Here is a 21,757-nt window from a genome sequence, read left to right on the forward strand (position 1 = left end):
AACAAAGGTATTATCTGTTCTAAAAGTAGGTTGAGACAAGTTGACCCACTGTTTCCTTGTATTTTTTGTCAAAACATTTGTTCTTTGGTGCTTCCTATCTTAAGCTGAAGCAGAGAACAAAATGCAGGGAAATTGTTTGAAGTAGGGGAGGATTGTAACTTGAAATTCATTTATCTGCGACTTGCGCATGATAGTATCTGGATTTATGTAAAAAGGTAATTCTTGACAAGTTCTATGCCATCTCAAGAAGTGGAGTCCAAGCTTTTGCTATTGTCTGGTTTGAGGAGCATGTTTAGTAAATAATAGGCTAATGATTCAACAGATACTCCAAAACAGTCCAAATATTTGGGGATGGACATGGTGAATGCGCATCTACTTGACAAGATGCAGAGCAAGTTGGCAGGGTGGATAGGATTCATGGCATAACACCACACCACACAACACAACAAAGATGGATCTGAGGAAATCCTATCATTACATCATATACATTTGCTTATGAAATCATGATATTAATTGCAAAAACGCGTGCAATTGAACTTGGGCTTTGTTTTCGTTTACTGTTTTTTTTTAAGTTGGGCCCAACATCAATCCACAGAGACTGAGCCCAACAATCTTTGTCTTAGGCCCTCTATCCCATTTTTGCTCTCTTTCGAATCTCCACCGTCGCGATCTTTTACCGAGAAAAAACCAGAAACTCTAAAGAACTCAAAAAGACAAATGGCGTATTCGTTTCTTCTGAAAACCATAATCAGATCATCAAATTTGGGATCTACGACTCGTAATTTCAGCCTCGTTAGCAGTCAAATCAGCAACCATACTGCCAAATGGATGCAGGTATTTAATTCCAAATTTTTTGCTGAAACTTGTGGAAAATTTAGGTTAATTTTAGGAATTTTATAGGTTTTATTTGAAAGTTCTATAAACAAATAAAATTAGAATAATTACTATTGATATTTTTTATTCTGGCATTTCATATTTTTTCTAGAATTTAACGAATTCAGTTATCAGGGTATTTACTAACTTATGTGTTTGATTTCTTCGATTATTTACTCTTTTTTTTTTTTTTGTGGGGGAGGGTGCTAACAAACTTATATTTAATCATCCAAAAGGAGAACAATGGATTATTTTACCAATTTTTTAAATTTACTATAATGTTGAATTATAGTCTTTGGAATAGAGGGTTACTAATGGATTGTCTTCGCATTTGCTCTGCAATTGCCTTATATTTTGATTTGCTAAAGTCCTTTTTATACATCAAAGCCCTTTTGATTTTTGCCTTAATAGTTACTTGAATAAATTCAAGTTGATGACCTGTGTTGGTTCTCTAGTATTTTACATCCTGTTTGTCGTTCTCAATTTTTGAAGACATGCCGGCAGATTATAGTGATGTATAGGTTGTGTAAAACAATCGAAGCAACACGAAATGGCTTAAGCACTGATTACATGTTTATGAACAAAATAGAATGTTCTGAGGGGGTTTTGTGGAATTACATATTAGATATTTGTTCCCAGTGAGATGCTGGTGAAAGATCTAGTAATTTGATTTTGGAGAAGGCCTTCAAGTTTTGCATAGCCTTGATGAGTTGAATATTGGGGACCTTTGTTTTTTTTTTTTTTCTTCCCATTAGGATAATGATTTTGGTTGTTCCCTGAAGATTTTGATGAGGCAGTGATGCTCATGATTTTCTTCCAAAGTTTCTTTAGTATTGTTTGGTCGATATAGATATTTCCATACAAATAACCTGTGTTTGGGTTTCATGTTTTCGATATTGTTCCAGTATTTTAAGTTTTGAATAGGTGCATTGCAAAGACAGTTTTTCTGCATTCACGGTTTGATGGCTATATCACTTTATTTACACTACTTGTTTCTTTAACCATACGCATTACTACCTTGTTACATAGACATGGGCTTGGTTTAGACATGGGTGTTTTTCCCAATATGGGTGCCATATATTTTTGGCAATTTTTCATTAATTTGTCATACCTATAAAAGTTCAAAGTGTCAAACAAACATTATGTATGTTAGGGTAAAGTCAAGTCTATGTAACATAGTACATGCCAATTAAAGGATTGGCCTTTGCCTCCCAAAATACAATAGGGCAATGAAGTGAAGAAAATGAAATAGAGTGGATGGTTTTGAAAGTTCACCTCTTCTTTTTAAATATGCAGGATACGAGCAAGAAATCTCCAATGGAGTTGATCAATGAAGTTCCTCCTATCAAGGTTGAAGGCAGGATTGTAGCTTGTGAAGGAGGTTGGTTTCTGATTATTATTTTCCTTAACACATTGTGAACAAGCTGATTAGTAGGTGAATTAGGTACTGGCACAATAAGCAACTTAAAACTAAATTTGATAAAAACAAGTAAATGGCTAAGATGTATAATACTAAATGATAGTCTTGAATAAAAGTAAAATCATGTATTTTGATATCCATGAAAGTTAGATTTTTCAAAATATCGTTTGCCGAGTGGTAGAAGTAAAACTGACTAAAGCCTAAGTAAAAGGTTATAGTCTACATAGGTTGCATGTACGTTTTCTGATGCTAACAAGAAGAAGTTTTGCTGGTCTCTCTTCTCCTGGTTGCAGACAGTAATCCTGCTTTAGGACACCCAATTGAATTCATATGCCTTGACTTGAAGGAGCCAGCTGTGTGCAAGTATTGTGGCCTGCGCTATGTTCAGGAGCATCATCACTAGAAGTGTAATGACGTTTTTATCAGGCTCTTGGGGTAATTGTTATCGTGCATTGCCCATGGCACGTTTTTTCAGTCAATGTATTGATAAAACTCTGCGTTTTTATTTTCACATAATAAGTATTTAAAGAGTTCCCATTTATGAACGTATTTCCGAGACCCATATGGTCTAGTTTTCGATTTACGTAACCGGCTGGTTACTATTTCATATGTCCCAACTTTGGTTATTGTCTTCTACAAAGTTCAATTCTTCCTGCGAATCAATAATCTTTTGAGATTGAACGATTAGATACGAATGGCATCTCAAATTTTCATGAGGAAACCACATTATAAGCTCCCACCGTAATGTTACATTTGCCTCGTAAAGTTAGCAGCTTATGAATCTCTACCTAGCTGAATATGGTTTGACAGAAATTTTCATGTGAAGTGGAGGGTTCTTCCCCAATCTAAGAATGTGAATCATTTACTCAACACTTGTATATGATAATCAGGGCACTTATTCACCGTCCGAAGGTTGTTTTACGTTAGAATCCGGTTATGGCAGAGGACAACCATGGGATTTGTGGAAACAAATTGAACAAAAACACCTATAAATAACTTCACCTCGCAATGGATGTGCAGAGACCATCCCTACTCTCCCAATCCCAACCCCATTTCATGGGGGAAATAATGACAACATTACGCCCTATGCTCAAAAAATTGGGCCTTATAGATCAAGCTAAAACTAACAGTCACGGCCAATTTTTGCCAACTGATTAAAATTCTGCATGCAATAAATAATATTAATCAAACGCGATCTCCATCTGCAGCAGCCAGTTTTCTTCTCTGTTGATGTTCTGCGACCTTATAATCTACCACTTCACGAAAGAGGCTTGGATCCAGCACACAGTTCTCACTCCCATATACAGCTGCTTGAACACTAGCCATCAGTTTGGCTATTTCCCTTCCAGAAAATCCTTCAGTTTTAGCTGCAGCTTCTCTTAAGATATCATCTGTCAGTCCCTTGATCTCAATCATCTGAGTTTGCTTTTTCAAAAGATTTTGAAGCACTCCAGATTTTCTCAAGCCAGCCTGAGCTATGTACTTATCCAGATAGAGCTTTAGCAGTTTGAAGCGTTCCTCTTCCCCAGGCAAAGGGAATTCCAGTACTTCATCAATACGGTCAGCCACAGCTGAATCAAGATCACCGGGACGGTTTGTAGCAAGAGCAAGGACAATGTCCTTGGACTGGTCACCTGTGCGGAAAAGAAGAGCATTAAGTGCACTCCGTTGAGCTTCACTCATGTAGGTTTTGTTCCGTCTGCAAAGTTAGGCCAAAATCAGTATTCAAAGCTAACCTTCCAAATGAATCAATGAAGTTAGTAATGTTTCCACCCTCGGACAGTTACTTTTGTGTGCAATTATTGTTGAGAAAAAAGAAATAGAACAAATCATGAAGACTCTTTCATGAATAAGAAAAAAGAAATAGAACAAATCATTTGAAGGAGCAATTTTCCTTGATTAGACAAGAGATTTATTTTTTACCCTACAAAAAGATACTGAGATGTTTATGCAAAATTAAGCTCCTTGAGATTACATGATCAATGGTGAAACTACCAATCAACAAGTTTGTGATACCTAACCAACAAGAGGAAAGCTAAGAGATACTGGATGATCTTGAAATAAATAATACAGGGAAATATCATGCCCAAAGGGAAAATCATTAACTTCTTCAAACTAAATGGTGTTTGCCTTCAAAAAAAAAAAAACTACATGGTGTCACTTACTCGCACAAAAATGCATCTGCTTCATCAATAAAAAGCAACAAGCCCTTCTTAGACTTCTTTGCCCAGTCAAATAACTGGTGTATCTTTGTAACTGCCTGTGGTCCCAGTGGAGCAACATCTCCACCCGTCATCAATGCATAATCTAATCCCTGAAAATTGAAAAAATATCAGAAAATGAAAACAAATGAACAAAAAAGCAACCGTTTTCGAACATTTATCATAAACTATTTCAATGTTGTACACAAACATATAAAATCTACAGCAGTCAAATATTGTTCCAGAGAAAGAAAAAAAAAACTTCTCCTATTTAATTTCCTTACTTAATTCACTGTACTTTATATAAATTAAGTTTATAACAGATTGACATGTTTCCAAACTTGCAAAAGCATCCATACACTTGAATGTATACCCAAAATCTAACAGTCTGACTGAGCTGAATCAAGGTGCTCAAAGAATCAAATATGAATTTTTTTAAAGAAACATTCCTTCAAAACAAAGAAATCAACTTTTGCAAAATAGAAGATACATAAGTAAAGCAATAAATGGCATTACGAAGGTGTAAGAGCTCATACAGATTTACGAGCCAATTCTCTTGCAGCCATTGTTTTCCCTGTCCCTGGAGGCCCATAAAAAAGCATGTTCCTAAATGGTGCTTGGTGGGCTTTTGTATTGGCAGTTGCACCAGCTAGCTGCTGAATTCGTTTTTGAAGAGTAGGGTGTAAAACCACATCACCAAACCCAATTCCATTTTTTGAAGAAGATAGTTTATCGCCACTGCGTGATAGAGAGCTCATAGCACGTGAAAAGATGCCAGACCAAGGGTACTTCCCTCTGGAAGATTCTCTAATAAGTGATGGCTGTCCCAGAATTCTATCCACATAGCCCCAAATCACCCTTGCACCTTCTCTGCATCAGAGGGGTGGCAATTGTGTAATCAATTACCCTCACATTGTGATCAATAATATAAAGTGATATTAAAGTGGCAAATTCTGATAAAAGAATAATGATGCAGGGGTATTGAATTTAACTTCATCAAAAGTTTGAATATAGGTCCTTGGTTTCACTAAGTCTACATCTCTTTACCAGAAAATAAAAGGAGAATGGAAAATAATTCTCAAGGAATCTTTATATTAAAAATATTCCCCACATAGTTATCTATAAACTCTTTGGGCAAAAGAATTCTCAAGGAGCTTTACCCCTAAACTCCTTGTAGAGATTTTGTGTGAGATTTCTTGAAAATATCCACAGCCTAAGAGAGAACTCCATAGAGAGGTTGCAATACTTGAGAACTTGGTTTCAGTAGCATGAAATTTTTTGAGAGACTTTCAGTTAGACCAGAAAAAGCTAATTCCAAAGGTAAAGCAACAGAACATTATCCCACCGCCAGTTACTTTTGTTACAATGCCATGTAAAAAACCAAAAGAAAGTTTTTATGGGTATTGAGCAAAGCAAATAAAAACCACCTTAATTCAGAAACAAGAAATATTCAAGAAGAATAAGCAAATCTACATTGACACAAGAATATTTCAGGCATTTAATCATTTCATTAGCTTCTTTGAGACAACTCACCAACACCTCAAACATATACATGGCAAAAAGACACGGATATGCAATCTTCAAGCAAAATCTATCATTTACCTGGTGGTGTAAATGCCAGCAGCAAGAGCTGTCAACCCTCCAACAGCCACAACCAGCTTGTTTTGATCTGTCAAAATGGCTCGCAAACCACCTAAAAAAGAGAGATGTTGTCACATTAAGCCACACCTTATTAAGCAGTAAATGATAAACAAATGGCACTTAAACAACATATCAAAGTCATCATTGAGCTCAAATTCTCTTTCTGGCCATCAGAATAAAACATTAAAAATATACCACTGTACTTAGTACAGAAACAAAACCATAGAAGCAACAGAATTAATCAGTGCCATAATTTTCATCTACCAGGTAAGATTATATAGAAACTAGAGCAGACAGAAAAATAGCATCTACCTCCCTTCCCTCTGTAACCAATGTACAATATTTTTGAAGTTACAGCTACATTTGAAGAAAATTTTAAAAATGAGAATATGTCATTTTCAGAATCTAGCTGTTTAAAGCTTCCTACACTATTTGAGTGCATAATATTGAATCAATACCTCCAATATGGTCAAAAGTAGTATTTATTGCAGCAACCCACTTCTCTCTTTCTGCATTTGCACGATCTATGAGGATGCGCCTATTAACTTCTTCAGCAAGCTTTGCTTCATGGGCTCTCCCTTCTGCTTCTGCCATAGCTCTCACTCTGATTGTTTCACGTTCGATCTCAGCTTTCTCCCTCTCTGTTTGTCGCCGCTGTGCTTGAATCTGTTCTTCTGTAGCTCGCCGAGCCTGCTCCTGTCTAATTGCTGATTCTTCTTGCTGTTTTACAAGCTCTTGATTCCTTGCTCTTTGGTATTCATTTTCTGCCTACAATAACATAAAATATTTACGTTCTTTCCCATATATGTTTATATAAGGTAACAACTTGGTGAATGCTGAACCACCAATAAATACATGCCTGCATCCTCTTCCTTGCCAATTCATCCTCATAACGAGCCATCTGTGACTTTGTTTGGGCTTGATGCTGAGTTAGCTTCTTCTGTTCATCATATATTACTCTTTGTCTCTCCTGCCAGCAGCAAGGTAGATATTCAAAAACAATAATAATAAGAAAAATTATGTAACCATAACAGACAGTTCCAGAGACAACAAAACATTTGGAAGAAAGTTTAGAAAAGAAAAAGGTAAAGTACACAAAATGCAGAATGTTGTGTGCTAATTCTAGAGCCTGGTATAGCTTACTATTGGAATGACCAAAGCCTATACCCCCCAAAATCTATTTAATTTAATAAATTACATTGCTATCTGTAAATAAATAGGGAAAATATAAGGCTACAAATTTCAAAAGGACATGTTCCTGCAGAGACACGTTTACATAGCATGATAGGAGCTTCACATGAAAAAGCTTAAAATTCATTTGAATAACCAAAATTTCACCAAGGATATATGGAGAAGCTCAGAGAAGCTCAAGTAGAAAATCAAGTTCAGGCCTAGCAAAATTGACTTAATCACAAATAACAACACAATATACTACCAAAAAGCTCCACAGCCCAATGAAACTACGGGAATTAAAAACTAGTTGTATCTTACCGGAACCTAAAACTCCTACTAACTAGAGGCATTTCATACGCAATAAGTCAAAGGTGAATAAAAATAGGAAGAGTTGCCCGGTTGGAACTCAAATTTAAAAGGATACAACAAAACTAAGAAAATCACCCCGAAAAAATCCAATCAAGCAGATTAACCTTGATGTTATTCAGGAACAACACTTGCAAATTCAAAATTAACCTTTAAACGACCAACCATTAATTAATTAACCAAGGTACTAACATCAGGAGAATTTCAGAAGGGATCTCACAGTTTCAGCTTGGGCTTGCATTGCCTTAAATTCTGCAGCTTTTTCAGCCAACTCAGCCTGCCTTGTCTCTTCTTGCTTCTTCATAAGTTCAAAAGACTACACCAGCAACAAGCCATTAGCATCAAATTCTCTAGCACTTTAACAAAACGAATAACTAAAATTGCAGAAGATATATAATTACATAAATCAATGCTCCTCATAAACTCGGAAAAAGAAATTCCACAACAATCGACTCAGCAACTAAACATTAAAAAAGCAAAACATTTGCATAAACTTTTGATAAATCCCAAAATCCCTTCAAAACCCTTCTAAAAACTAAAAAACGAAATAAACCCACTTTCAAAAACGCCACAAAAAACCCAAACCAAACCTCTAGAAAAACCATTTAGAAAAAAAGGAAATTTGCTAGCTAAATCTGAAACCTTTTTGGCATTAGGGGAGCTGCTGATTTCCCTCAAGGCCTTAGCCCCTCTCTCCAAAGCCTCAGGATCAAACCCAGCAGACGACGTCCTTGGATTATCATTCCTAACCCTAACACTCCCAGAAGCCTCCTTATCAGCCGTAGACGCCGGTGAAACAGACGGCTGTGACTGCAATTGCCCAGAAGAAGACTGAGGAGAACCTGAAGAAGGAGAAGGAGAAGAAAATAAAGGGAAATTAAAGGGTCCATCGGCAAAAGCAATGTTGTTATTGGTTTGGGATAAAAGAGAAGAAGAAGCAGAGGCTGCTGCCAAAGCTGAGATTAGCCCCATTGCATATGTTTTTGCCATTTCTATTTTGAACAAAAAAAAATTGTTAGATTGGTTTTTAAGGGTTTTTTTTCTTCGAACAAGAAAGATTTTGTTTATTTATTGGCTTGAAGAGCAAGAAATTTGAGATAAGTTCTCTCTTTCCATTAAAAAAAAAAAACAAAAGAAAAGTTTTGTGGAAAGTGAGAACGAGAGAGGCCAAAACAGAAAAGAATAGAAGGTTCAGGGTTTTGGTAGGGTTTGTGCTTAGACTGAAATGGCGGTTTTTGACGGCTGGGTTTTACTTTCTTTCTATAAGTTGAACCGGATTCCGGTTGAACCCGGTATAGAACACTCCCAACCTGTAATTCGAGTTCGTTAGGCAAATATATTCATTTTATTGCCATCAACGGTAACTAATGCCAAATGATCTTATTAATAAGTTGTTAATATGTTTAGATTTTTTTTCAAATAGTAAATGATATGTAGTTAAATGAATTTGAATTATTGTATAATCATGTCACAATCATTCAATTCCGTATAACTAAAGAATTTTTTTTAAGTATAATCTTCGGTGGTGCATCTAATTCGAAAATAATTCATCATTCTTTTTAATTAATTGTGTTAATAAAATCATCAGTATTAACATAATGTACCCAAATTAGTTTACTTAAAATTGTCTATATTCATAAATTAATTGATGAATAGTATTTAAATGGGTTAATATTTTAAAAGAATAAAACAAAAAAGAAAGCTACTTATTTCATATGATACCAAAATTTTGACCTTAATTGGACAATTGACATAAACGATCATGGAAGTTCTTCCCTAAACAGATTAGGTTAAAGTTGAAGATCCTTACATGATTATTTTACTTATATGTTTTTTTTCCTAATTATGATACTTTATAATAAAGATTTTTTTTTAATTTCTATAGGGTAATTTGACATTTCAATATTCCACTTAATTATAGGTGAACGGACACCATACTCAAATGGTTGAATGCATATCTCTTTTCTTAAAAAAATAACAATTTTATTTAATATTAAATAGTGTTTTATAATTTTATTTAAATTTTAATATAATTTAAATATCTTACAAATTAATGGAATTTGAGATATGGTATCTCAAAAAAACAAGCATCTATCCATTTACAACTCTAATCACAAAATGTAAAATTTATAAAACTAATAAGGAAGTAATTCAAAGAATAATTTTTTTTCTCTTCTTTTTTCCATACAAAAGAGAAGATTACAATTGGAACTCCCAACTTAAAATGTCTGTCCAAACCTTCCAGTCTTACACAGGCGACGAGAACCGACTTGATTCCCTCTTATTACAAGAATACAACGAAACAAATTACATTACGAGCATGGACCAATTTGAGACACAGAAAAGAAACAACGTAATACAACATAGGACTAATGGCATGGTTGGTGATTTGTTTTTTGCTGCCAACAACTCCTTTTTGAGACATTAAGCCCACCTAGAAAATCACCATGGTTGCCTGACGAAAGCCAAATGAAAAATTACTGGAAGAATTTTCAAGGCAGGGTAGTAGTGGCGGCAGCCAGCTTGGCTCTCAGATCTTTTCTCAGTATCTTTCCTGACGGAGACTTGGGAATTGCATGAACGAAGTGCACCTTATGCAATTTCTTGTAGAAAACCACCTGTTTTGGCACATGATAACAAAGGGGTTTCATTACTTACAGGGAAATGTTTCTTTTTTTTTTTTTTCTCTTTGTAAGGAATTAGTGAAACATTACTTGTTTAGCTATGAATTCTTTGACGGCTTCTTCAGTAAGTTCAAACCCATTTGATCGAACCACAAATGCAACAGGAACTTCACCAGCAACTTCATCTTTTTGCCTGTTTGAGTTGCATAAAAACCATCCAAAATTATATCCATATTTAGCAATTAAGAGAAACTATATATATCAGCTGTGAATGAAAGGGAATTAAGCAAGTGGAAAGCACGTACGGAACTACAGCTGCATCTGCAATTGATGGATGGCTTACAAGGAGGGACTCAAGCTCAGCTGGTGGCACCTAAACAACAGGCAAAAGAAATTAATGTTGCTGCTACCAAAAGTTGAACGATAAAGAAATTAGTTCGGGAGAAACATACTTGGAAGCCTTTGAATTTGATGATTTCCTTTACTCTATCAACAATGAAAATCTCATCGCCATCATCCACATAACCTATGTCACCTGTATGAAGCCAACCCTCCACATCTATGGTAGTTGCTGTGGCCGAGGTATCATTCAAATAACCTACAATTTGTGCGTGAAAATGTTAAGACGACCAGGATTTTCAGAGACCAATTTTATGTATAGATCAATCAGTTTTGATGATATATTTCTCAACCTTTCATGATTTGGGATCCACGAATGCAAATCTCGCCAGGTTGATTGTAGCCAAGGGAGCAGCCGGTTTCAGGGTCAATGACCTTAAGCTCAGCATTCCTAACCACTGTGCCGCATGAGCCTGACTTGGTTGGGAATGGCTGCTTTGCAAATCCTAGGCACATGGATAGAACTGGTCCAGCCTCTGTCATTCCATACCCCTATGTTTGTGAAAAAAGATTTAGTTAATGCATTGTACACAGTACAGTATATAACCTGCACGATATGATACAAAAAACAAAATTACATTTGCTTCCTAGAAACTGGGAGCAAACCCACGAAAATGCCCATAGATGCTTACTTGATATGCAGATTATTGGGCTTATATAAACTTTTGGGTCGAGACCCAATTAAGTCTGTACAACATGAGGGCCGAACAAATGACTTCTGGATTTGATAGATTGTTGGGACTTGGGACCTCAAATCGGCCCACTGAAATCTCCTCCAAGTTGATGGTACAGACTAGTGAAGTATTGGTGGAGGAGCTTTTTTTTTAAAAAAAAAAAAAAAACTCTTATATATTTCACTATTGGTAAATTTCCATTAAAGATGTTGGATTTTGTTTAGTAGAAGGGGAATTGTATTTGTAAGCAAAAAAACAATATCATTAGAATTTTAAAATCTAAAATCTCTTTTTACTTTAGGGAATTGGATAAGGTCACAACCTAAATCATACTCTGTTTTCATTCTCTCTTTTTTTTCCCTTCTTAACACAATTACTACGCTATTGCTAGCTTTCCAAAATACCATTCATCATCTGATCTAATAAAAAGTCCTTTTCATGAAGGACACAAATGAAATGAATGCACAAGGACTACAGACCTTTTTGTTTTTTTTTTTTAATTCACTTTTCCAGGGTACTTTTCTGATGGTAATTTGGATGTTGAAAGAGAGGGGACCGTACCCACTCTTGGCTCCAAACTCAATACTAGAAATCAACATTTCCTTACGTGGTCAGTAAATGCCCTCAGCATTGATTTGCATTCCTCAGTACTCTGAAGGAAAGACCACTCAATGCCATCCAGATATGACAAAAAAGGCCCTTTTAAATGGGACCTTATGTTTGGTTCAGACTGACCATATTGCCATTTATGCCTTTGTTTTTGGGATCTTGCACATGACTTTGGGTCAGTTTCCTCCTTCATTTTTCCAAAACTTTGGGGCAGTTGTGATCTTTTTATTAGGGATGTTGACGGGTACCCTATCCGGTTACATCGAGTTAGGGTACTCTATAAAAAGGTTCGGGTAGAGTTCGGATAGTGATTTTACTATCCGAATCGAATTTGGGTAGGGTTCGGATACCACCCCTTGGTACTCATTACTTGAACTCGATTACTATTTATAAATTTTTTATTATTATTTTAATAATTAAATTAAAAATTTATAATTTCTATCAACTTTACAAGTAATTTTTTTGTTAAAAACTAACAAATATATGAAAAGTATGGTTACTCTAATTATTAATATGATGACATTAATATATTTAAATTAAAAAATTATTAGATTGTTAATTATGTTTAAATAATTTGAATATTATATCATATTACAAAAAAATATAATTACTATTATATATATACTTTTAATATACAATATTTACTTTCTATTTTATGTTAACATTACAAAAATTATGACTTATAAAATTATTAATTATAATATATATATACCATTATTTATATAATCTTATAATATATATACTTAAAGAAAGCTCTTGAGATTAGAATAGTTTTGGAATCTAAATGTTTTTTTTTTAATTTCATGAAATTAAGAACAAATCCTTATAATTAATTAAATTAATTCATGAAACTATTATTATTAATTAAACTTGTAATGTCTTTTAATATATATAGTTTATATATTATGTTAATTTATAAGAAATATAATTACTATTTATATATTAAAATATTTTTTATATATGCGTGTGTATATATATATATATAATGTACCTTAAATATAAATATATTTACTTTTTATTTTGTATTAACATTGCAAAAAATTATAACTCATAAAATTATTAATTATAGTATATATACTTTTGTTTATATAAACTTATAACATATAAATCTAAAGAGAAGTTATGAGATTAAAAAAGTTACTTGGATAATTGGGTACCCATGAAGAAGATTTTAATAATTTTTTTATTTAATCAGGTATTTAAACAGATTATGATAATTATAAAGTAGTAGGAATGTATTAGGGTTAGGGTTAGGATAATAATTTTTAAATTATTCAAGTAATTAATAGAATTAAGGTAGTTAATTTTTTATAGGGTTAGAGTTCGGATACTTCGAAATTATAAGGTACACGACCCGTTGACATCTTTACTTTTTATCCTTGATCCATCCATCATTATCATCATTATTATTATATTGATTATAACCATAGGCCCTTTTAGTTGCCCAACTGCCTAAAAGAACTACAATTTCCTAGTTCTAAAAGCCCCTTGAGACTATTTGATGATTTGATTCTTTTTATAAGCTAGAACATTACAATGATATAAATAGCAATGTTCCTAAGAAGAAAAAAGATAGTGCCAAGAGTATCAACATAAGAAACTTGAAAACATATAGTTCTTTTTTGTATCAAAATAAGAAAGAAAAATACCATCTACTCTTGTAAGTTTAGCCAAAAGGTAAGTGGGCATAAATCTTCTAAGTTAAAGGGTCTACTTTTGACACACATTATTAGAAGGAAAAGGGGCATTGGACCATTAATATAAGAATACGACATCCTGTTCCTAAGGCTTGTTTAGTTGTTTAATGGTTTAGTTGCGCCGCACTTTCAAGCAAGAGGATTATCAAACAGGGATTGAAATGTTTTCCCCAACTGTAGTTTAATTGAGGGGCACGTAGACATCACTTGGGGGGCTTCCTCCTATCTCCAAAAAAGGGCAATGAATCAATAGAGTCATGCGACTGACATGAGCTCTCACTATTCTCCAATTTTTTGCTTGTCAACTTTAATTTATTTTGAAATACTTTTTACCATTTGTTTTAATTTATTTAGTCTCATCATTAAATAGAATCGAAATTTGATAAACACAAATGACATTACTTGATTCGAATTATGAATTTTATAACTCATTTAACATGTCTTATATGTAATTATTAATTTACAAATAAACCGTGGTTTAAATTTGGCATTAATTTAAAGTAGTGTAGAAAGGCATTTATCATTCTAATTTCTTTTCGTTACATTTCCGTTAACTTTTTAGAGGATAGTTTGATTCCTTAAAAAAAACCTACATTTCCTTTGTCAACTCCTTGTCGTTAATATGTAATTCTTTAATTACCAAAATGCCCTTGATTTTCTCCTAAAATATCAAAAAACCTCTACTTCCTTAATCCTCCCAATTCGTTAGAAGGAAAATTGTATATGTAAATAATAAATACATAGAATAAAATAAAACAATTTCGTTCTTAATTTGATGAAATTATCACTCTGTTTTTGCATGAACTTCAGTTAGGAAATGCATTTAAGAAAAAAACAACTACTAACCTGACCCAAAACGGCTTGAGGAACCCTTCCCCTGAGAGCCTCTTCAAGCTCTTTCCCGAGCGGGGCTGCCCCTGAAAGCACCACCCTGATCGAGCTTAAATCATACTGAGCCACCATCGGATTCTTAGCCAACGCCAACACCAACGGCGGCACCACCGCTGCCACCGACACCTTATGCTTCTGTATCAGCTCCAACAATGCACCTATCTCAAACTTCTGCATTAACAGAACGGCAGCTCCAGCTCTCAAGGCACACAAGAGCACGCTGTTGAGTGAGTAAATGTGAAACAAAGGCAAAACACACAGGACAACGTCGTCATGTTTCAAGTACAGATTTGGGTTCTCTCCATCTACTTGCTGAGCCACGCTCGTGATCAAGCTTTTGTGAGTTAAAACGACTCCTTTGGGTAACCCTGTTGTTCCTGAAGAGAATGGTAAAGCTACAGGGTCATCAGGGTCAATGGAAACTTGAGGGATCTCGTTTTCATTTGCCTCTGATAACACTGTGAAATGTAAGCAGTTTTCTGGGGGGTCATCGATGGTGATCACCTTGAAATCTTCGCCTATTTTAGGGAAGTTTTCATTGTTGCTGGTGTCTTTAAGCTTGTCAACGTATTGGGATTGGGTGACTATGAGTTTGGCTTGAGCAACTTTGTATTGCTTGAAGATTTCTGTTGATGTGTAAAAAGGGTTGGCCGTGGTGGAAACTGCTCCTATCATGGAAGCTCCCATGAAAGAGAAAACGAATTCAGCACAGTTTTGGAGAAGAATCATGATGACATCTCCCTTTCTGATGCCTAAATTGGATAAACCAGCTGCTGTCTTCTGTGCAATCAAGTGAGTTTCGGAGAAAGAATGGGTTTTACCGGAAGATCCAGAGATCAAACATGGTTTATCAGGGAAACTCGAGAGGTTTTCAAAGCAGTAAGTATGGAGAGGGAGGTGGTTTGAGATTGGAATGTCAGGCAACTTCGACCTGAAAATGTGATCACCAGTAGTTTCAGAGGAAGGCTTTGTTGCTGGAGGAGACAAAGAAGGAGAAAGCTCTGGCTTTTGGGGTTCAACAGGATCAGCAATGGTTATCATGGTAATAGGCTCTGATGGGTGTGTGTGTGTGTGTCCGTTTTCTTGTTTTATTTTGTTGGGATAGTTTTTTTTTTGCTTTCGAAAGGCTAATAAGCAGGAGAAATTGGAGAGAGGGAGAGGAGCCCGGAGGTGGGTTAGAGGGAAAGAGAGAGGAAAGGTAAGAGTAATAAATATAAGAGAAGAGAAGAGAAGAGGGAGGTAGGTAGAGCATATGGGTGAGACGGAGTGGGTGGGTTTTAGAGGGTGAGGGAAAGTAGAGTAGTAAAGCATGCCCATCTCACATTCAAATGGACACCAGACGCCCACAGCCTTCTTTCTACGTCAAACCTCTCCCTTTACCCCTACCTACCTCCCTAGTCCCGGCCTTTTGGGCTTTTGGGCCTTTTCTTCCTCTCTAAATATCATGCCTTGCGTCGGTTATGCTACTGCCACACCTTTCTTTGTTTGATTACTTCCCACTTTGTAGTAGGTTTTCCTTCACGTGGAACATTTGTCTTGGTTTTGGTGGGTTTTACCACTTGTTCCCCTCTTGGTTTTTTTTTTCTTTTCCATTTTAGACAAAAATACAGGGCCACATCCTAGCAATTAGAATCAGTGGAGAGCTCAGGTTAATTAAGTGGAGACGGGGGACAATATAATATGTACGAAAATAATATTATAATATGTAAAATTAACAATTTTGGGGGTTAACATATGCAATCTTTTGAATTTGGCCTAATTTGCAGGATTAATATTGTAAGAATTTGACAACTTTAGGGGAAGGACATGCCCTTATGTGGTCCTAACTACTATCCGCCTCAAGTCAGAATTTCAAAATCTAACTTAGACACCTCAAATTAAAGTCTTAAAGTTTGGTATTAGATCTCTAGCATAAGAGGGAGATTCGCCTTCAATTCAGTCTAATGTTGATTTTTTTCAAATAAAATAGTTTCATTTTGACCATTTGGTATTTGGAATAGTATGTTATTAAAAGTAATAATGGTTTGAAGTAATAGAATAAAGTAATAAATGAATTATCACACCATTTCATAAAAACGTCTATACTGATACCTGACCAATTAATCTTTTGTTAGGTCATATATATATATATATATATTATATATATAATATATATTATAATTACTATATATATAATATTGTCTTTGGTCACAAATTGTCCAAGTCATTTTGTTGAAGACGTATGAATAAAACTCTTAAACTCAAAAATAGATATTAGCCTTTCATCACATAATAAATATCTTTGTTAGATTTTATCGGGAAAGCTTAAGAAAATGCCACAAAAATCTCATAGCATTTAATTTGTCTCGTGGAAAATTAACAACACTAAAATTGAATTGTTGCTAAATAAACAGGAAATTAGTCTTTCTTTTTCTTATTAAAGTTAATGTTAAATTTTATTAAAGTTCAATAAAATATTTTATTCAATTAATCATGAAAACTTTAATATTGACTATCTTGTAATATTTGTATACATTATTATCTACTGGAAGTTTTTAAATTTCACAAGTCAAATAAAAAAAATTGACACATATCACATTAAAATATATTTATTAAAATTAATAGATAAATATATTATTTAAAAATATATAATGACTGTCTAACTTTGCTCATAAGATTAAAAATCTTATCATTAACCTACAGGGTAATAATTTATTATGTAATTGATTTGATTTTGAGATACGTAAATGTATAAATCTGAAAAAAAATTATTAATTAACTTATAGGGTCGGTTGCTTATATTTCACAAAATAAATTTGTGACAACCCTATGGTATCAATGCCCTTTAATATATGTCACGAATTTTGTACGTTTACATATACACCCTTTTCTTCTAAGCGTGATCCATTTCTTATTGGTTGAATTAAAAATATATATATTAAAGGTCCAATTTTTAGAAAAAAAAAAAAAGAAGATATTCCAAATTCAACTCTTTCAATTAGTATTCAATTATTGGAGGAAGATGTATGCCTTTTATTTAAACTAAACTCCACATAAACACTTTGTATTATAGTATTTTCTCATATAATATTAGTTTTTTTTCAAGATTTTATTTGTGAAAAAAATACTCAAAATATTATGTGAGACAATGTCATACTACAATATAGTGGAGTCAAAGATTTCATGTTTGGGGGGAGAAAACAAAAAGTTCAATATTTATAGAGGTGAAACTATAAAACTTTTAAAAAATTACAGACAAAATTATAATTTTTTTTAAAAGAAAAAGTTTTAAAATTTTAAAATTTTGGAGGACGAGGGCTCCTACTAACCCCCTTCCCTCTGGCTCTACCACAATATATGCTTTTTATTTAGGGTAAACTTTACATAGATATCTTGTGCTATGATATTTTCTTATATAATATCGGTTTTTTTTTAAAAATTTTATGTGTGAAAAAAAATACCTAGAGTATATGTGAGAAAATATCATAATGCAGAAGATTTATGTGAAGTTTATCTTTTTATCTAATTTGGGTGTAATATCCAAATGCATTAAATATTTGACTATCTTGACCGTGTTTAACTAGTACAATTTTTTTCCAAACAAAAATAATACCATCTCGATCATGTCTAATTAGTACAATTTTTTACCAGAAAAGAAAGTGGTATCATTATGACATAATGATGTTACAATCTTATTAGTTTAATCAACTTTCCGTTCATGTTGTTAATGTTGAGACCTGACAAAGAAGTTTTGAAATTTTTGAGATTTTAAATTAAAATCTCTTTATACGCAAGTTTCGTCAAATTTTATAGTAAATTTATTGAATTATAAAATGATTAATCAATTCATTTTTTCATTTTTCGTATAAAATTTAATATTTTACTTTAATTATAAATTTCTACTTCTATATATAATTTGGTAATAAAAAAAAAAAAAAAGAAAGATCCTGCAATCAATCACCATCGTAGAACTAGCGTCCAACTCATTAGCACAAAAATTTGTTGGCTACCTAACCCTACTCTTTTGACCATAGAATCCATTAGAGTTGCTACCTCAACTGTCACGTTGCCCACGAAGTTCTAGGTTTTTAATTCTTTCATAATTTTCCAAATTAATTATTCAAACCCTTCAACATCTTAATAATCATTGCCACGAGAAGCAAATCAGTATGAATTTTTTAATTAACGAAATAAAAAAAGTTATATTATAAGATTTTAACGTGATTTGATCTATTGATTTGTATCCGTCAAAAAACAATAAATTTAAAAATTCTATATATAGCAATCATTTGTAGTTTCTTTTTATATATATTATATAATCACAAATTATCAATTCATATCATACTTATATTTGAGGTTTATAAATCCTCAGTTGAAGTCATATACTCTTCTCGTAAATGGGAGAAAGAATCGAAGAATATTGTAATTGAAATTAAATAGATAAAGTATTTTTTACTACAAATGATAAACATGGCGCATGCTTTTCATAAATACAACATATATATATATATATATAAACATTTGAAGGTTGAGAGAAAGGAGCACAACTCTTTTTTAATTATCAACCATGTGCTATTCATGGGTAACAAATTTATTGATGTTGGGAAATAATTTTAACTAGAGTATGACCCATGTGCAACACACGAGCCCCTTTGCAATCACTCTCTTTGCTTCAACAATAAACTCTGATCTCTTTGCAGTCTTTTTTTTTTTCTCTCTTTGCTTCAATGTCTTTTCTCTTTCACTTTGTGCCCTCTACTGGTCAATTCTTTTTTTTAAATATATTACATAAATCATAACTTTTCACATAACAGCTTATGAGAATAAAAACGTAACTAAATATGGAGTTAGTTTTGGGTCTTCAAATTATATATGTTATAGATAGTAAAGTAACCCCAAGTAAATAAAATTGGGTAAAATTTCATGGCCCAGTAGAAGAAGGTTTATCATGCTCTAAATTTAATCTTATCGTCTTAGGTTAAACTTTTATTAGTACAAGAGAAATTTGTTCTCACAATTAAAGCTAAGTTTTCTTCTTTTTTTTTTTATTCTTTCCTTCATTTTGGGAAGTACCTAACAGTTAAGATGTATCTTTTTTCCTTTCTGTTTTCTGAATAGCGGATTGTTATTTTTGTTTTTTTTTTCCTCTTTTTGTCTCTTTTCCTTATTTGGTCGAATGAAAGAGTAAAATAAAGACATCGGGTATCGTAAATAATATAAAATTCAATGGTAAAGGTTTCACATCTCTTAATTGACTTATTTAGAGTTTAATATTTCTCGATTTGAATTATTCACAATTGAATTTTTATGGTAAATATCTAAGTGGAAATCAATTAGTAATAAGTAAAGAGTTTTTATTATATTTATATGACTATGATACTTATAATTTAACGAATATGAGATTTTTTTATCATTAACAAATGTTAGTGTTTGCTCTGATATCATATTAAATTTTAAGATGAATATTTAATTTAAAATTAAATGACAATAAATAAAGAGATTTTTATTATATTTAGGTGTAATACCCAATAAGCTTTTAAATATTTAAAAATATTCATATAAGTTATTATTCTTTTATTGAGTTTAATCAAGTTTTTATATTTTTATTTTGGATTAAATAAGCTTTTATAACTAATGATTGACTAATTATCATTAATAACAATATCACTTGTAATTTTATATTTATATTGTACTAAACATGATATTGATATGAAAAATGAAAAATGTCATATGATTATGTTATCATATCAAATTAACATGTCATATCATCATCAATTATGATATATCAGCATATCACATCATAATCAATTATGATATTTTAGCATGTCACATTGTCACTCGACATAGGATAACAAATGATATTTTGATTAAATCAATCATTAGTCATAAAAATTTATTTGACTCAAAATAAAATGTACAAGAGTTTATTTAATTCAAAATAAAGATATTAGAGTTTGATTGAACGTAATAAAAATATAAAAACTTATTTAAATTTATTTTAATAATTTAATAATTTTTTATATATTATACCTTATATTTATAATTTTTTGAATCACTATTTCAATACTCACTCGATAAAATGGAATCCCAGTCAATAGTAGGCCTATCCCTTTTGAAGTGGCAAAAAAAATAGAATTAATGCCAAGGAAACTGTTATTGACTTGCATCAACTGGCAAAGCCGTTTATTGTCCGTCCGGCAAGCTAAGCAAACTCTAACCCAATCACCAACTTGTTCAACACTACTCAACAGAGAAAATCTTCATTCATAGTTTCTAGCCAACCATATAGACTTGAAAAGTCACCCAGCTTTCATTTTCGAGTAAATTTTAATTACTTTAAAAAAAATATACTGCCTTTTTCTGCTAAATCACAATTCAAAATTTAGCTCAAAAATTAATATTCCAATATCTTTGTATTTCTACTGTTATAGCTAGTAGCAGTGGTTCGCAAGGTTATACCAACTTGAAATTATTTAAAAAAGGAATTAATTTTGTTAGAATTTGTTGGGTCATTACGCAATATTTAATTGAAATCTTTACCGGACTCCTCAAATCCTTGTCAAATGAGCAAACAAGTTGAATGAAGTGAAGTGGTTTAATTTATATGTCAATGTCACTCCAATAGACTAACATTACTTAAGCAAACTGTGAGAGAGACTTTTGTTCATCAGTTTTTTCTTAATTTGTGAAAATGCAATGAATTGCCAGCTTTAAGATGATGAAGAATCTAATACTGCAATTGCTTGGAATATGCTTCATGTGCTTTGAAATGTTTTTATGCATTACATTTAGAATATCTCTTAGCATTATGCACTTGAAAACATTCTTAGGTGTTACACACTTGAAATGTTTCTATAGTTTAGGCATTTGAAAACGTCCTTAGTCATTATGAATTTGAAATACTTCTATACGTTACGCATAACACTTAAGTGTAATTTTGCCCTTACTTAAAAAATTTATTACTTGGAGATAAAAGGAATTTTTTCAAGGATCAAGTTAGCGTGATAAATTACAAACTCTTATTGGATTGCTACATCATTGCTAGATTGGATTTTTTTTTAAAAAAAATAAAAATCAATAGCCTTAATTACTAGGACACTTTGAAGAACAATTTTCTTTGAAAAATAATAGAACACCAGCATAGGCACAGGTTGTAAAGCAACATGGTAGTAAAAAAACAAAAGAGAACCCTACGTTAAATTGATTAATT

At 32.7% G+C, this 21,757-nt stretch overlaps 3 protein-coding genes across 3 annotated transcripts; 1 reads left to right on the forward strand and 2 right to left on the reverse strand.

Moving 5' to 3' along the window:
• LOC18599507 (NADH dehydrogenase [ubiquinone] iron-sulfur protein 6, mitochondrial) lies at positions 633-2,952 on the forward strand. The gene is made up of 3 exons (XM_007029511.2): positions 633-834; positions 2,170-2,254; positions 2,587-2,952. Exons 1-3 carry the CDS (start codon positions 718-720, stop codon positions 2,694-2,696), a joined length of 312 nt encoding a protein of 103 aa, XP_007029573.1. The 5' UTR covers positions 633-717; the 3' UTR covers positions 2,697-2,952.
• LOC18599508 (ATPase family AAA domain-containing protein 3) lies at positions 3,152-8,894 on the reverse strand. The gene is made up of 8 exons (XM_007029512.2): positions 8,317-8,894; positions 7,895-7,990; positions 6,995-7,105; positions 6,594-6,903; positions 6,097-6,187; positions 5,031-5,364; positions 4,459-4,607; positions 3,152-3,992 (listed from the first exon to the last, which is right to left on the reverse strand). Exons 1-8 carry the CDS (start codon positions 8,662-8,664, stop codon positions 3,479-3,481), a joined length of 1,953 nt encoding a protein of 650 aa, XP_007029574.2. The 5' UTR covers positions 8,665-8,894; the 3' UTR covers positions 3,152-3,478.
• LOC18599509 (4-coumarate--CoA ligase 2) lies at positions 9,822-15,748 on the reverse strand. Its single transcript, XM_007029513.2, has 6 exons — positions 14,524-15,748; positions 10,991-11,189; positions 10,751-10,896; positions 10,604-10,671; positions 10,389-10,491; positions 9,822-10,292 (listed from the first exon to the last, which is right to left on the reverse strand). The coding sequence occupies exons 1-6, from the start codon at positions 15,607-15,609 to the stop codon at positions 10,167-10,169; spliced, it is 1,728 nt and encodes a 575-aa protein (XP_007029575.2). The 5' UTR covers positions 15,610-15,748; the 3' UTR covers positions 9,822-10,166.

Source organism: Theobroma cacao, chromosome 5 (genome assembly GCF_000208745.1).
Source record: "Theobroma cacao cultivar B97-61/B2 chromosome 5, Criollo_cocoa_genome_V2, whole genome shotgun sequence".
Taxonomy (NCBI): domain Eukaryota; kingdom Viridiplantae; phylum Streptophyta; class Magnoliopsida; order Malvales; family Malvaceae; genus Theobroma; species Theobroma cacao.

What these genes read in the sequence shown, in the direction of transcription:
- LOC18599507 (XM_007029511.2), top strand. Translation starts at nt 718, where the DNA reads ATGGCGTATTCGTTTCTTCTGAAAACCATAATCAGATCATCAAATTTG. An exon ending in ATACTGCCAAATGGATGCAG is followed by an intron (nt 835 to 2,169) that starts GTATTTAATTCC and finishes TTAAATATGCAG; the next exon opens with GATACGAGCAAGAAATCTCC. An exon ending in GATTGTAGCTTGTGAAGGAG is followed by an intron (nt 2,255 to 2,586) that starts GTTGGTTTCTGA and finishes TCCTGGTTGCAG; the next exon opens with ACAGTAATCCTGCTTTAGGA.
- LOC18599508 (XM_007029512.2), bottom strand. Translation starts at nt 8,664, where the DNA reads ATGGCAAAAACATATGCAATGGGGCTAATCTCAGCTTTGGCAGCAGCC. An exon ending in TGGCAAGGAAGAGGATGCAG is followed by an intron (nt 6,904 to 6,994) that starts GCATGTATTTAT and finishes ATGTTATTGTAG; the next exon opens with GCAGAAAATGAATACCAAAG. An exon ending in GAGAATTGGCTCGTAAATCT is followed by an intron (nt 4,608 to 5,030) that starts GTATGAGCTCTT and finishes TTCAATTTTCAG; the next exon opens with GGATTAGATTATGCATTGAT.
- LOC18599509 (XM_007029513.2), bottom strand. Translation starts at nt 15,609, where the DNA reads ATGATAACCATTGCTGATCCTGTTGAACCCCAAAAGCCAGAGCTTTCT. An exon ending in TCAAATTCAAAGGCTTCCAA is followed by an intron (nt 10,672 to 10,750) that starts GTATGTTTCTCC and finishes CCTGTTGTTTAG; the next exon opens with GTGCCACCAGCTGAGCTTGA. An exon ending in GCAGATGCAGCTGTAGTTCC is followed by an intron (nt 10,492 to 10,603) that starts GTACGTGCTTTC and finishes CAACTCAAACAG; the next exon opens with GCAAAAAGATGAAGTTGCTG.